General features: G+C 44.6%; 1 protein-coding gene and 1 pseudogene across 1 annotated transcript; both read right to left on the bottom strand.

The window, feature by feature from the left end:
* Positions 1-3,384: 3,384 nt before the first annotated feature.
* Positions 3,385-4,329, bottom strand: LOC123411717 (NDR1/HIN1-like protein 12). The gene has a single exon (XM_045104681.1). It carries the CDS (start codon positions 4,233-4,235, stop codon positions 3,600-3,602), a length of 636 nt encoding a protein of 211 aa, XP_044960616.1. The 5' UTR covers positions 4,236-4,329; the 3' UTR covers positions 3,385-3,599.
* Positions 4,330-11,319: 6,990 nt separating this feature from the next.
* On the bottom strand, positions 11,320-12,480 carry LOC123412681 (annotated as a pseudogene).
* Positions 12,481-16,548: the final 4,068 nt, after the last annotated feature.

Below are 16,548 nucleotides of genomic sequence, written 5' to 3'. Positions count from 1 at the left end.
CGCCTGTGAATACTTGTAGTTGCGAACCGACTTTGAATATTTGCAATTGCGGCCCGACTTCGAATACTTGCAATTGCGACCTGACTTTGAATATTTGCAGTTGCGTTTAGACTTTGAATACTTGCAATTGTGACCCGACTTTGAATACTTGCAGTTGCGGCCCGACTTCGAATACTTGCAATTGCGACCTGACTTTGAATATTTGCAGTTGCGATTAGACTTTGAATACTTGCAATTGCGACCCGACTTTGAATACTTGCAGTTGCGGTCCGACTTTAAATACATGCAGTTGTCACCCGACTTTTAATACTTGCAGTTGCGACCCGACTTCAAATATTTGCAGTTGCGTACACATTTCAAATCTTGCAGTTGCGACGCGACTTTAAATATTAATGTCATTAATATAAAAATATAAAAATAAAAAAAACAATAATTAATCAGGAGAGAAAAAATGGAAAGGAAAGTCGTTACAAAAGAGATGACCCTGGCAGCTACGGTCAACAGATGACAATAACATGATTCAAAAAGTTGAGCAAATGACGATAACACGCAAACAACCTAGCAATGACGGACATGAGCTGCCCTCCTTTACAATTCAAAAGAGGACTGCAAGCAGCTAACAACGATTAACAGCTTGGATCATAAAAAGCCCACATAGCCCAGCTCTGTAGACAAAAAAGCAAAGGACAACACTCATGGGCTCCCGGATGTACGAGACCGAAGCAACGTTTGCTCGGACGATACAATGAACAACGACAGCATAATCTGGTGCGTGCCCATGTACGATCAAAAGAAGTGACTGCGACCAAAATTAAAACTCAGCTAGCTGAGTTTCAGCAAAACCGGAAAAAATATCCCCGCATAAATATGGATTGATTAGCGGATAACATAGAATTACACCGTAAAAGACCCACCAAATAACCTCCTTATAAATAAACATAAAACATACTCCATTGCCTCCCCCACCGGTCAAACTAAATACTCTATCAGTTTCAAAATATAAGGGTTATTAGATTTTTGAAAAGTCAAATTTCTTTAATTTTGACAAATTTCAAACCCAAAAATAGCAACATAAAAAATATTAAACAATAAATATGAAAATTCGTTTCATGATGAATCAAATAACTCTGATTTGATATTATGAATTTTCATATATTTCTCTATAAATTTGATCAACTTAAAAAGGCTTGGCTTTTAAAAAAAGTAATACATGATATATTTCAAAATAGAGCGAGTAAAAAAATTGAAGAATCCCAACAAATTAAATGGCACGGCAAAGCGGGGACAACCCTTCTAGTCTCATGCCATGGAAGAGCTGCCTAGCTAGCTAGGATCTGGTTGTTGCCACCAAAGCACCAAACAAAACTTCAAAATTCTAGTATTACTAGAGTTATCAAACAACTCGTGTGCATCGTCCCATGATTATCAAGTGATAAAAAAAACTAGGAAGATAATTTATTAATTTACATGAGGCGGAACATGCACACATCACTGTGCGCAAGACAGGAAAACTTTAGAGTGATGGGCGAAAAATACGGAGTGACAAATAAATTATGGACCGAAAAAATGCAACTTCTTTCTCTTCGTTGTATATTGACAATTAACCTTTGTGTAGTAGTAAGTCTCGCGGAGGCCTAGGCTTTAGGGACATGTACGCTTATAACTAAGCCATGTTAGCTAAACAGGCTTGGCGGCTTCTAACTACATCGGATTTACTGTGTGCTAGACTTCTAAAAGCGAAATATTTTCCTAATGACAACCTGGTTGATACGGTGTTTCGGTCCAATTCTTCGGCGGTGTGGAAGGGAATTGAATATGGTCTGGTTTTGGTGAAAAAAGGAATGATCTGGAGGGTTGGTAATGGTGCACAAATTCGTGTTTGGAGAGACCCATGGATTCCTCGTGGTCCTCCCTTCACTCCTATTCTTCCAAAGCAAAGTTGTCGCCTTAACAAGGTAAAGGATTTCCTCGATGCTTATGGGAATTGGAGGTCTGATTTACTGCAGCATTTTTTCTGCCCGACGGATGTTGCTTCTATTTTGAAAATTCGTACTTCCACACGCCAAATGGAGGATTTTATCTCCTGGCCATGGGATAAATCTGGTAACTTCTCTGTTAAGACTGCTTATCACTTTGCTATGTCATCATGCTGGAGCCAGATTAACCCAGGTGCGTCCTCCTCAGCACCGTCCGGCGATAGGTCTCTGTGGAAAATGGTTTGGAACATCGCAGCCACTCCAAAAATGCGTCACTTTGCTTGGCAGGTTATTTCTAGTTCTCTTCCTACTTCGGCAGAGAAAAATCGGAGACATATGGGCACTTTGGCTACTTGTGCCCTATGTGGGCGTGATGAGGAAACATCATTTCATGCCCTTCTGATGTGTCCTAATGCTGCGAGGCTATGGGATTCAATGCAATCGTTCTGGCCACTTCCTTCTCGGATGCATATTACTTGCACAGGTACGGAGTGGCTGCTTCATATGCTGATGGAGGCGCAGGAATCTATTAGAAGCAGAATTATTATGGTGCTTTGGAGAATGTACCTACAAAATGAAATCATACATGGCAAACCGATACCTCCGCTCGATATTTCATGTTCTTTTCTCTCAAGCTACTACAATTCCTACAAGAATATCTTCCTAAGTGTTGAGGAGATTTTGAAAGGCAAAACACCTGTCATGGAGTGTGCACCTCCCCTGGCCTCGTCAGCTATACAACCTGCTCGGCCATGGCCAGCCCCTGCAAGTAATGTGGTTGCCTTGTCTGTCGATGGTTCTTATAACCCTCTGGATGGGTCAGCGGGATCAGGTATGATTCTCCGAGATGATATAGGGACCGTTATCTTTGCATCCTATCGTAAATTGTTCCATTGCAACGAGGCTCTTGAGGCAGAATTACAAGCAATAAAAGAAGGGCTTGAGCTGGCGACTGCTCATTCTCCATTCCCGGTGGTGTTGCAATCTGATTGTGCGGTTGCACTCAAGATGATTACTACAGATTCCTTTGATAGATCGGCTTATGGTCACTTAGTTTCAGAGATTAGGAGATTTATTTTGGATAGGGAGGTTTTTCCTCTTAAAGTTAGTAGGGAACAAAATAGAGTTGCTCATTGTTTATCAAACTTTGATAGATGTGGAGATAGTACTGCTTGTTGGTTGGGTAGACCGCCTCCATGCATCACCATGTTGGTTGCTAAAGATTGTAATTCTATACCTATGGAATAAAATCACCCTGTGCGCAAAAAAAAACCAGAAGAGTAACCTGCCATGAAGGCGGCATATAAAGCACCTTTTTTTGCGAGTAACCCAAAAAACGCAACTTTTTTCTCCTAATAATTGTGGCACACGAATTTTTTTTTTTTTTGGGTGACATAAAAATGATTTATTGACAATTAACCTTTGTGTAACAGTAACAGAAGAGTAACCTGCTATGAAGGCGGCATATAAAGCACCGTGTTAACTTGCCCTACGTAAACGGTAAACCATGCACCCCAGCTTTACACTTATAATTAACCACACATAATAGAGTAATTATTAACACCGATCTGTGCCTGTGCGGTCACTATGGACACAATCCAAGAAGAAACCTCTCACCGGCGACTAGACCTCTACGCGGCATCCATTGGTTTTGTGGAACTTGAACCCGCTGGCCCCTGATGCGCCGTTGCCGCCGCCGCCGCCGCCGCCGGTGAGGAAGGCCTGGCAGGTGACGAAGAGGTGGTAGTGGCCGGAGATCCAGCTGCCGACTTTCCACCTGACGCGGCCGTCTATCTTGACATGGAGCATGAGCTGGCCAGCCAGGCAGTCCTGGGAGATGGTGCTCGCAAGGTAGGGTGCCAAGGGGACGTTGGGCCCGTCGAGCACCGGCGACCATACGTCGACGTCGCCGTGGCCCTGGTAGACCGGCGGGAGCGAGGCGGCGACCGTGATCTGCTGATACTTGTAGGAGGCGTAGACGTGGAGGCGGTCGTAGTAGACACCGACGCGGTCGTTGGGGTTGCGGGAGGCGACGGTGACCTGGAGGGAGGTGGAGAGGAGGCCCGAGGAGTTGGACAGCTCGAGCTGCCGGAGGGAGCCGTCCTGGAGGGAGAAGTGCGGGTGGGTTGGGCGGAGCACCAGGTAGACGATGAGGGCGATGACGGCGACGGTGAAGGCCAGGCTCAGGGTCACGGCCAGCAGGCGCCGGCAGCCGTTCCGGAGGTGGTCGCCCCCGTGGTTGCCGCAGTCCTTGCCCATGGCTAGCTGGCAGTTTGATCGGTTGGTTTGCGTTTGTGTCTCCGATGAGCTCTTATTCTCTTAAGTGAGGAAGGGGAAAAGGAGGTGTGGTGCGGGCGCTGTGGTGTCTACTCCATCCGTCCCGTAATATAAGAGGTTTTGGACACAATACGGAGTACAAGTTGGGCTTAGGGTTTGGCCTCTCCTCTCAATCCCACGGTCATGGTGGGGACTGCTCAGCTACCTGCATCTCAAGAAAAAAAAACACCACGTGCCTAGCTACTAACTCTCGTTAGACGATCATAACGTAAACCTACTTTTGTGTTTTCTTTTCCTTAGCTCCTTGAACCTATTTGGAGCTTAGCATAGGGTTTGTACGCAGGCAGACAGGAACGATTGAAAAGCAGAGTTGGCACGTAGTGGGTCGATCGATGGATTATGAAACAAAATCGTTGCGTTGGGTCCTGAGAAAGAGAAGAGAGGAGAATACGAGCACAGACAAGACAGTGCAGAATCTTTGGCACGTAACGCAGACTCGATTCGTTGGATGTGTACTGCGCATGTATTTGTGCAAGTACAACTAGTAGAAGGTGCCAATCATGTCGCCGATTCCGACGTAACGGAACAACGTTTGTTTTCTTCTTTTGCGGGGTAACGACGATTTGTTTAATGTCTTTATTTTCGGGTTTGATATGTGTCTTAAATCGCGGCAGGTGGTCAATGAGTCCAAGCTGCTCTTGGTTGACTGGTCAAGGTACGTGATAATGGTGAGTAAACAGATAAAGTGAAGATACGTACTCGACTTGGAAGGATCTCACCTAGCAGAACCAAGAATCAACATGACGTTCTTGCTAAATCAACATGAAACTTGAGATATCCCCATTCGTTAACGTGTTCCGCGTTCGTTGGCGTGCATATATGCATGTGCGCGCCGACAACCCACGGCTACACGGAGTCACGGAGCTGACAGCGTCTACAGTACCGACTTGCAAATCCGATACCCATATACCCACGGGCGCATGCTGAAGGGCCATTATATCTTGTCTATTATATCCGTTTCAAATGTTTGGGATCCGATCACTGATCCATCATAAAAACAATATTTAATCCGATCATTCAAACAGGTTTTTTCGGGTCCATCGACTAAAGGATCGTCCCCTGCGGATTGGAGGAGGTAATGGCGGTTCGCATTGCACTCCATCGCTCCCACGAAGACAGCGTCCGGCCGACGGCAAGATCTGTCCGCCGCGACTCCATATATTGCGTCCTCTCAACGGGCGCTCGGTTCCTCTGAGGCGGGATCACCGAGGTCCCGGCAGGCGGAAAATCTCTCCTTCCCCATCACTGGTCCTGCGAACTTCGAGCCCCACCGGGAACGGGCTGCCCGCCCTGGGATGGAGAGGATAAGGGACGCTGAGGCCTATCTCGCGGAGGAAATGGCGGTGGTTGATGCGAACGCGCGGGCGGTTGATGTCTACTATGTAACTTTATTCTTGTTGACTTTGCTGGGACTTCAAACTCAGAATTTTGTAGCATAGTAACACTTTTCCCTCAAGTCGATGATCTAAGATTTATCAATCTGTGGGAAGTGTAGGATGAAGATGGTTTCTCTCAAACAACTGTCCAATCAAATACAAAAATCTCTTGTGTCCCCAACACACAATACAATGGGAAATTGTATATGTGCAGTAGTTCGGCGAAGAGATGGTGATACAAGAATATAAAGGTATTGCAATCCTTGAAAATAAGATCTAGGATTCATACTTTCACTAGTGCAATCTCTCAACAATGCTAACATAATAGAATCATATGATCATCCCTCAGTGTGTCCCAAAGAATCACTCCAAAGTTCATAAGTAGCGGAGAACATAAGATGAAATCATTGTAGGTATGTAGTAGAACTACCTCTGAAAGCTATTCTTTCCTACCAATATATTGATTTATTCCTGTAAATATCACAAACATCCATAGAGTTCGTACTAAAATAACACATATGATACACATCGTTCAGCCCTAATGTCATCTAGATACTCCAATGTCACATTAAGTATCCATGGGTTAATTATTCGATATGCATCAAACAATTTTAGATTCATCATATTCAATCCAACACAAAGAACTTCAAAGAGTATCCCAAGATTTCTATCGGAGAAAGTAGGACAAGGACGTGTATCAACTCATATGCATAGATTACTCCATTGCCTCCATGAGAATGCGCAAGTTGAGTACCAAAACATATGTCAAGTGAATCAATAGAACGCCCCATTTTCACCCCGGATATCCACATGCAAGACATAAATCAAGTGATCTTAAATTCAATATTCAATCCGACATAACAAAATCTCAAAGGAAAAAATCCAATTCATCACATCAAGATAGCAAGAGACAAACACCATATGACCCAACTACATTAACAAAACCCGTGATACATCAAGACCGTGACATCTCAAGGACACGAGAGAGAGGGACAGAGATATCAAACACAAAGCTACTAGTACATACCATCAGCCACAAGGGTGAATTACTCCCTCCTTGTCATGGACACCGCTGTGATGTTGAAGATGGCCTCTGGTGATGATTGCGACCCAGGGTGTCAGAACAGTGCTCTGGATGAGTTTTGTTTGGTCAGAGGCTTGCGGCAGCGAAGCGGAAGTTCTAGGTTAATTTATTGAGGTTTCCCAATATATAGGATTTTCCAGCGTTAAAATCACATCAAACAGAGCTACGAGGTGGTCCCAAGCAATAAGGACAGGTCCGCAAGGGGTGGTCGCATCCTGATGGCTTGGGTGTACCTGGTGCCCCCCTTTGGTTGTTCTTCACTCCAATATTTCTTATTTCTTCCAGAGAAAATCATTGAAAAGTTTCAGGTGATTCCGAGGACTTTTATTTCCGACTAGAAAAAATAGCACCATGGTAATTTTTCTGAAAACAATGTTAGGCTCGGTTAGTTCCAATTAAATCATATGAAGTTCGTTGATACGTCCATTTTGCATCATGTTTTGAAACTATTATTTATGATGTTTTATGCATTATACCACTTTATAGAGTAATTCTAATGCCTTTTTTCTCATAATATGCAAGGTTACACCAAGAGGAAGAATGTCAGCACATGGAATTCTGGACCTGAAAAAGCTATGTCAGATATACCTATTATGCACATCTCGAAATGAATTGATACTTCACACGGATGTTTTATGGAATAAGTAAGAAATATTGGAGGAAAAAAGTACCAGAGGGGTCTGTCAGGTGGCCACTAGGCACCAGGACGCGTCAGCCCCCTGGCACGGTCTGGTGGGTAGTGGGCCACCTAGTCCACTTCTGGCGACCATCTTCTGGTATATATTCACTCTTGACCTGGAAAAATCAGGAGAGTACTTTCGGAACGAAGCACCACCGTCTCGAGGCGGAACCAGGAAAGGAGCACTTTTGCCCTCCAGTGGAGTGATTCCACCGGAGGAACTTCCCTCCCGAAGGCGGAAATCGAGGCCATCGTCATCACCAACAACCCCTTTCATCTTGCGGAGGCCAATATTCATCAACATCTTCAACAGCACCATCTACTCTCAAAACCCTAGTTCATCTTTTGTGCTCAATCTTGTACCGGAACCTCAGATTGGTACTTGGGGGTGATTAGTAGTGTTGATTAAATCTTGTAGTTGGTGTTTTATGGTTTATTTGATGGAAGATCATATGTTCAGATCCAATATGCTATTTAATACCTCTCTGATAATGAGCATATTTATTACTTGTGAGTAGTAACTTTTGTTCTTGGGGCCATGCGAGAAGTCATGTTGCAAGTATTCATTTGATATTCGTTCGATCTTTTGATGGTATGAATGTTGTGATTCCCTTAGTGATGTTATGTCAACGTCGACTACATAACACTTTACCATCTTTGGGCCTAAGGGAATGTATTGTGGAGTAGTTATCAGATGGTGGATTGGGAGAGTGACACAAACTTAAACCCGAGTTTATGCGCTATTTCGTAAGGGGCTGATTCGGATCCCTATGTTTAATGCTATGGTTAGAATTTATTATTAATACTTTTCTCATAATCGCGGCTGCTTGCGCGCGCGCGCGCGGGGGGGGGGGGGGGGGGGGTTAATCATCAGTGGGAGGCTTGTTAAAGTAAGAACAACACCCTAGGATTGGTCCAGTCACATATCAAATTATCAAAGTACCGAACGCGAATTAATCCGACATGAAAAAAGTCACTTGATGAAATTCCCGTGTGCCCTCAAGAACGCTTTGCCTATTATAAGAAATTGTTCCGACCTGTCCTTTGCCACAAAAGGATTGGGCTACCTTGCTGCACCTATTGTTACTATTGTTACTCGTTACTTGTTACAAATATCTTGCTATCAAACAATTTGTTACCGCTAATTCAGTGCTTGTAGAAATTACTTTGCTGAAAACTGCTTGTCATTTCCTTCTGCTACTTGTTGAGTTCTACAATCTTACTTATCGAAAGGACTACAATTGACCCCCTATACTTGTGGGTCATCATGCATCAAAACCATGTAGAAGTATTGTAAACATATGTAAATATGGCATGAATGCTTCAAAACATATCGATACTTTGGCGACGTATCAGAATCCCCAAGCTCAACATGAAAAGTAAATAACATGAAAGTAAATAACATAAAAGTAAATAGATTGTCCCTTTGGAGAGGGAAGGAGGGATTTGCAGAGGTGCCAGAGCTCATTTTTTAAAACAAAGATGAATATATTTTGGGTTGTGTGCCTTTCCTATCAACGCTACAATGTGGGATTACAATATCTTCTACGCTAATCACATTATTGGAGGTTACCAAACAGAATTGAAATTTTACTCCCCCTCGGCCATTCAAACACATTCCATGGCTAGCCGTATCCATGGGTGTCCTCCAAACAATCAACTTTCTAGGGGGGGTTATTATTATGCAGGACGGGGCCTCCTTTTTTACCAACCTCTCTCGTGCAATGACAAGTGAATAAACACTGATCATGATAATAACCCGCTTAGCATGAAAGATATTGACCGTCGTGATCGCTCCACGAGCGGTACGGGCACACAAAACAGATGTTTAGTTGAAGGTTTTAGAGGTGGCACATGCAAATTTACTTGAAATGACACTGAAATACCATATATAGGTAGGTACGATGGAATCTCATGGATGAAACTTGGGTCAAGGATTTGGATGCACAAATAGTATCTCTACTTAGTATTAAGTTTTCGCTATCAAAAGGTTCTAAACAAGCACCGCATCTCATTGTAGAACATCTGCAAGTCAAAATCCCGAGTTAGTATTCTGCATGTGCTTCTCGAACTGCTCATTAAGCCTTTCTGAAGCTTCTCATAGAATATATTAGCAATTACATTGCACAAAATCTAGCCTCTCTAGGTTCCCTCTTTTTCAAAACCAGAACAAAATGTAACCTATGGTGACAACAATGGTGGAGCTTGGAAGAATTTCATGGTGGTGGTGGTGGTGGTGGTGGTCGCGCGTGGAGGTGGGAGGTTGAGGGTTTCTACAAAATGATATGATTTTGTTTTTGGAATACGGAAGTATGACACAAGGTTGCAATTTGTAGCATGATTGATCGTATCAACTTACAAAATACATTCTAGCATCAATTACATTAAAAAAAACTTCTCCAAAACAGAGTACTACCAAAATACAACCTTTTGAGAGAAGTACCAAAATACTACTTAACCACATAGTTTGACCTTTCCATTTAGTACAAAACGTAAGACCTAATTAGAAGTTTTCCCAACATGGGTCTAAACTAATAAAAAGGCAAAATTAAAAGAATCGGGCTGCACAACAGTACATCAATAGGAAGGATAAAAATAAAATTACCTTCGGACATTACGATTGAGTGGAAGAGGTGAGGCAGAGTTGATGATGTTGTGCCTTCATATGCCAACGCTCGACACCACCACACGACATCACCCCGTGTTGTGAGCATCGCCAAGTTTTTACTACAGGAGACAAAAATGAGACATTCAGAAACAGCCTAGTGGAGTGCTCGTCTCCTAAGTAAATGACGTGGGCAGCCCAGGTTCACCCTGTCAAAGCTACATCATTTGATAAGCCAAGGTTCACACAATACTATCATTTTTGTGTTCATTTATGTTGATGACATCATTATTACCAGTTCATTCAATAACGTAGTTAACACTCTATTACAAGATTTGAATTCAGATTTTGCACTCAAGTATTTACGGGACTTGCACTTCTTTCTTGACATTGAGGTAAAGAGAAACACAGAAGATGGGCTTCATCTATCTCAAGAAAAATATGCAACTGATCTTTTGAGCAAGGCAGGGTTGCTTGGTTGTAAGGCAGCTCCAACACCACTCTCCAGCTCTGAAAAACCATCTCTTGTAGAGGGTGAGCCCTTGAACCAAGAGGATGGCACAAGGTACAGGAGTTTGGTAGGAGCACTGCAATACTTAACGCTCATCGGGCCTGATATCTCTTTTGCAGTAAATAAAGTATGCAGTTTGTTCATGCACCTACTACAACACATTTGACTGCTGCTAAACGAATATTGAGATATGTTAAGCATACTTTGAGTGTTGGACTCACTTTCAGCAAATCATTATCCACTCTTGTTAGTGTCTTCTCTGACTCTGACTAGGCAAGATGCTTGGATGATAGAAGGTCAATAGGTGGATTTGCAATCTTCTTTGGACCAAATTTAATCTCATGGTGTGCAAAGAAACAGGCAATGGTGTCACGATCAAGCAGTGAGGCAGAATACAAACCGGTGACTCAGAATACAAACTGAGGCAGAAATGAAAGGGAGCCTCTGCCATGAGTTCAAGCACTTCAGTTTAAGGAAGGATGTTAAAACACCTAGGTTCGGTCGTTGTAAACCAACCGGTGCCTCGTGAGCTTTCCTTGTGTCTCACGTAACAAATAGGGTAGTTGAGTTATTTTTGTTTAAATCCCTATTCCTAAATACATGTTTTTCTAGAAATTTCACGATGAACTACATACAGATGTATATAGATATATTTCAAAGTATAAATTCACCAATTTTGTTCTGTTTGTAGTCCATAGTAAAATCTCTAAAAAAGACATATATTTACTAGCGAAGGGAGTACTTCACTATGCATGACAAAAGCATGTAAACATACGACAAATGTAGGTAGTGAATCAGATTAAGCATGAAGCCACTCTAACTTATTTTATGCATCAACCAGCTGGTGGGATGCTTTCTTCTTACGAAGTTTGCTCATCTCCCTTCTGCGCCTTGATGTACTTTGTGATGGCCTCAGCAATACGAGCAAAAGTGCTGGTAGTGACAAAGGATGCGTTGCCTGTGTGCTCGTCGTGAACTTCATATTCCACTGTTGATCTTATTGTAGATGTCTTATCTGCATCCCCTACAATCTCAAATCGCACCAAATACTTCAGAAATCCCAGATCGAGGAGACCTCCTTCTATCACCAGTGCCTCCTTGACAAAGTTTTAATTGTCAATCTTGATGAACTTTTCTTTCTGGTATTCCAGGCCAGGGATTCCTAGCATGCATTAATCACCAAAAATTAAAATAATTACCAGCCTGAAGCTAAGATTTTTGGGTGCATATTCCGAGAGGGAGCAAGACCTTGCTGACCGGAAGTATATGGCCTGGGTTCAGGCCCTGTTTGATAACAAAGAATTTTCGTAGTATTTTTAGAATACTGCAGTTTTGGAGATTATCATAGTTTTATTTACAATGAGGTGTTTGGTTGCCTCTAAGAATTGTGATTTTAAACTGCAGTATTGAAAAAACTGTGGTTTTTTCTCTGCATAAAAAAAAACCCAGACCTTTTTAAAAAAAACAGAGAAGGCGAAAAGAAGGGGTGGGACGTCGTTATCTTCTTTCTGTGTACTTGCTCGATCTAAACAGCAGTAATATGTGGCGTAATCAAACAGTTTCTCTACATTGTGAATACTGTAAAAAATGTTGTTATATTAAAACCATGATATTTTCTATCTACACGTAAAATTACTGCAGTTTTTAATACTTTAGTTTTTTTACTACTTTGTTATCAAACATGGCCTAACCTGGAGGAAAGGTGAGACGCAAGACTGTTCCAACACCACCATCTCCAACCACAACCTCGACCTTGGAGAGCACATCAGGAAGCAATTGAGGTATCAACTGGCCCAAAAGGACGCCTCCATAGACCTCCCACACCTCGGCTGCCGAGAGGCTACTCTTCAACTCATGGCAGAGGCTCCCTTTCATTTCTTTTCGAGTAATAATCTTGCTTTTTGTGACCTATGTGTGGCTTGCCAACGATTGCGTAGCTGTGCATATATAGATTTCATTTTGTCGCAATTGTTGGGCATTGCGTTCTGAGAATGTGGTTGTTGGGATGTCAACCCTTAAAGTCAACCATACCTTGCCACATCAACATCAATCTTGTCTTTGTTCGCCCATGATGCCACAACTACAGAATACGGGTGCATAGGAATCTCTTCCGAGAGTACTACCCCTCTGTCCCTATTTACATGGTGCACACGTATTTTTAGATTCAACCACTATGTGGGTTATTTGTTAGGACAGTACTCTTCGTCGACGCAACGGCCCAATCGTTTCGGTCGGTCATCGCGCAGTCGTCCGATCCAGCAGGCAACAGCCGTTGGATTTTGCCGCTCATGTCATCTTCTTCTTTACTCGTTCTTTAATTTCAGATTCGTTTGACACAAGATATCTTTGTCTCCGTCACGGAATGCGTGCGCTCAGGCGAGCCGTGGTAACAGCCACGTTCCCATCCTCTCGTCCCGGCGTAGCCGCTCCTCGCAACACCAGCTACTCGTCCCCCCGAAGTCCTTCCGGCCACATCCCTCGCCTCCCCGTAACACATCGTCGAGGTTCACCGCGGCTTGCCGCCGTCATTCAAGCATTTCTAATGGAGGCCATCAACTTTTTTCACTGGTTGCAGCTTGCTGTCTCGCCACCACCTCCCACCGCCCATAGCTCGCCGGTTGTAGCTCAACACCGTCGCATCTCGACACCGATTGTAGCTTTTACAGGTACCGGCTATAACTTTTACAAGGCCCGTCTGCAGCCATTGTAGCAAAAATTGATACCGGTTCTAGCAAAAATCGACATCGGTTGTAGCAAAATAAATCCAACGAACTCGGGTTGCAACTCTGATGAATTTGGATGCAGCTTTTTTAGTGGACGGTTATAAAAAATTTGGACGCCGGTTGTAGCAAATTTGGACGTCGGTTGTAGCAAAACTCGATGATGATCGTGATGGCCATGCAACTCCACCGGACCGCCATTGCAGCTCCGCTCGATTACGGTTCCAGCTCTTGTACCCATGGTTGCAGCTCCCCCCTTGCCTGGTTGTAGCAAAAATCGACCTTGTCGGTTCCATCAAACAACCTCGCCGGTTCACCACAACCATGGGAGGACGGCGTGGCCATGACGAAGAGCGCGGCCATGGCGACGAGCATGACCAGGGAAATGACACGTCAGCGTTGCTCAAGAGGGGCCCAAACGGCATAGAAGGCAGGAGCTGAGGCTGTGTGGATCCATGGAATTTGCTGCCAGGGAAAGTCACGAGGAAGAAGAAAAGAACGGACATGGACGTTGGGAAAAGGATAAAGTACACGTGTTGCCTTTTTTATGTTTGCGTGGGAAAATGGCCGGCCAGAGCGTTCGGCCAGTTCGTCCTTCCCAACCGTTTCCCTATTTATTACTACCTAGGTCCAGGTTTATTAAAATCCCTCTTATTTTGAGCTAAAGTTTGATCATAATTTTAACTAATAAAATAGAAACTATACATTACGAAAATTATAATATGTGAAAGCTCTTTGAAATCAAATCCAACAATATACTTTTTGTATCATGTTATTAATATTTTATTAGCTTTTTTGCGATGGTATTTTATTAGCTTTATACATGGTCAAAGATTGGCACAAATATGAGGGGGGCCGATAAACATGACGGAGGTACTCGTAGTAAATGAATATACCATTAATTTTGTAGTTAATAATAAATTCCAAGATTTTATTTTTGTGACATGTGACAAATATATTACAGTAATTAAAGAGGTGGGAAGAAAAATATATGTTTGGGGACATATGTCCTTTAGCTCGTCTTCCAGCGGACACGCTCCGCGACGCGCGTCATGGGTGGAGACCTAGCCGCCGCCGCCGGAGACACCGCCTCCTCCCTTATCGCCGCCCGAGGGTCGATGCCGGCGCCGGCGGGGCTGCTTCTCGTCTTCGCTTGGCGGTGGGTGGCGAGGGACGACGCATCCAGGCGGAGGCACGACCCGTGCAGGAGGCGCAATGGCATGGCGTTTGGCCTCCAGTCGACGGCAACGTAGCCTGGAGCCTGGTTGTGGTGGCTGCGCGGGCGGCTTCATATCTACGAGCATGGCTGGGGTGGCGCCGGCGGGCTCCTGGTGTCCTTCCGGGAGGCTGGGGCTCGACAGCGGCCGCGCATGTGGGCTTGCATGCGAATTCGGCTGGTGGTGGATGTGGTTGCCGCTGCACCTCGTGGTCGGTTCTGCGGAAGTTGATTGTGGATGCCGCAAGATCTCGTGTGGATCGGGTTGAGATCCTGTACAGTACAGTACTGTAGGGTGTAGTGCGGATGACATATGGGACCGGACGACAGTGATAGTACAGTAAGGTGCGCTACAGCAGAGGATCCTAGCCCGTGTGGATCTCGACGGTCGGTGACGTGGGTTAGTGGCGATGGTGGCGATGTGTGCCAGCCGGATCTGGTCTCTTCTGGCTGGCGGTGCGGGTTGGGGCACCGGCCCGGTGTGGCTGCTGCTCGGGCTGTGGGCGGAGGCGCGGGGAGGTTTGGCGCACGTATGTGGCCTACCGATGGCGTGACGGTACATGGTAGCTCGGCAGCTCTGCCCGCGGTGACGGCCGGTTACTCCGGGGTCGGCTCGTCTACGGTCGGACCATGTCTACCTTGGCTTCATCTCCTCGGCGTTCGGGCTCTACTTGTGTCGAAGGGTTGGCCCTCTCCGAGTGCAGTTCATTGCTCGCCTCGCGGCAGGACCGGCCTCGTCTCCCACAGTCACTACTAGAATTTTCAACTATGCCTACAGTCAGATGCCGTCGGCATAGTCCTCCTACCGTCGGCATAGCTCTATGCCGACGGCAGCCGTCGGCATATCCACGTCGCCATAGAACACGTCAGCGTAGATGCCACGGCCGTCGGCATAGCTATCTATGCCTACGGCTTTCGTACAGCCGTCGGCGTAGTTTGACCCTCGGCATATTTTTTCATGAAACGGTTTCTAACAACGCCGTTACTCCACCGGCCGTCCAGCGAAGTGACGCGTGGCGCATCTATGCCTACAGCCAGGCCGTCGGCATAGATTGTAGATGTCCTGCGCCGGCCGTCCTTCTTAACGACTATTGGCTCATGTATGCCTACGGCAATGCCGTCGGCATAGATCGTAAATATATGCCGACAGCTAGGCCGTAGGCATAGATGCGCCACGTGTCGGCTGCTGGTGGCATACCTATACGCCGACGGTCTAGCCGTCGACACAGATGTGCCACGTGGCAGCAACTGGCTACTTGGCCATATCTATGCCGACAGCAAAGTTGTAGGCATAGTTACACTCTGTTTTTTTTATATATTTCCTGTTTTGACAATTTCATTCAAAATCAACACAATAATATGACAACAAATATGACATCACACTAAGATCATCATAAAGTCCAACATCATCATCATCTCACATAAAGTTCAACAACATCATCATCATCTCACATAAAGTTCAACATCATCATCATCTCACATAAAGTTCAACAACATCATCATCATCTCACATAAAGTTCAACATCATCATCTCACAAATATCACATAAAGTTCAATATGACAACACATATCATGATTATCTCAAGAACATCATCTAATGAACACAAGTAGAAACTTAAAGAACATCATCAAAACTCGACGAAGCAGCAGTCGAGTCACCAGTCCCCTACATGTTTGAGAAAAGATTGTAAGGATAAATATAATATGATAGTGTTGATTGAACGAGAGCTAGTTTGTCAATAGTTAGGTAAATGTACTAACCGGAGTCTGACAGCATAGTGCCACCCATTCATCGAACGTGGGTACATGTGGGGGTTCTCCAGCAGGTGGTGGTGGGGTCCCATTTGTGGTGGCTCCGCGCGGTTATTCCAAGACGTCACTATAGCCTGGATGTTAGTTAACCAAGCAAACTAGAAGGTCAGAAGGAATGAAAGTGCAAATTTTAGCTTGGTTTGAAGAGGGCAAAACCGCCATCATCTCACGATTGTAATTCACGTTTGCCTTCATTAGGCGCATGTACTCCTGCACCTCGAGATTCCTACGC

Source organism: Hordeum vulgare, chromosome 7H (assembly GCF_904849725.1).
Source record: "Hordeum vulgare subsp. vulgare chromosome 7H, MorexV3_pseudomolecules_assembly, whole genome shotgun sequence".
NCBI lineage: Eukaryota > Viridiplantae > Streptophyta > Magnoliopsida > Poales > Poaceae > Hordeum > Hordeum vulgare.
Note: the sequence above shows the minus strand (reverse complement) of the source record. Positions and strands in the feature narration are given on the sequence as shown.

Excerpts from the sequence above, each read along its gene's own strand:
- LOC123411717 (XM_045104681.1), bottom strand. The coding sequence starts at position 4,235 with ATGGGCAAGGACTGCGGCAACCACGGGGGCGACCACCTCCGGAACGGC.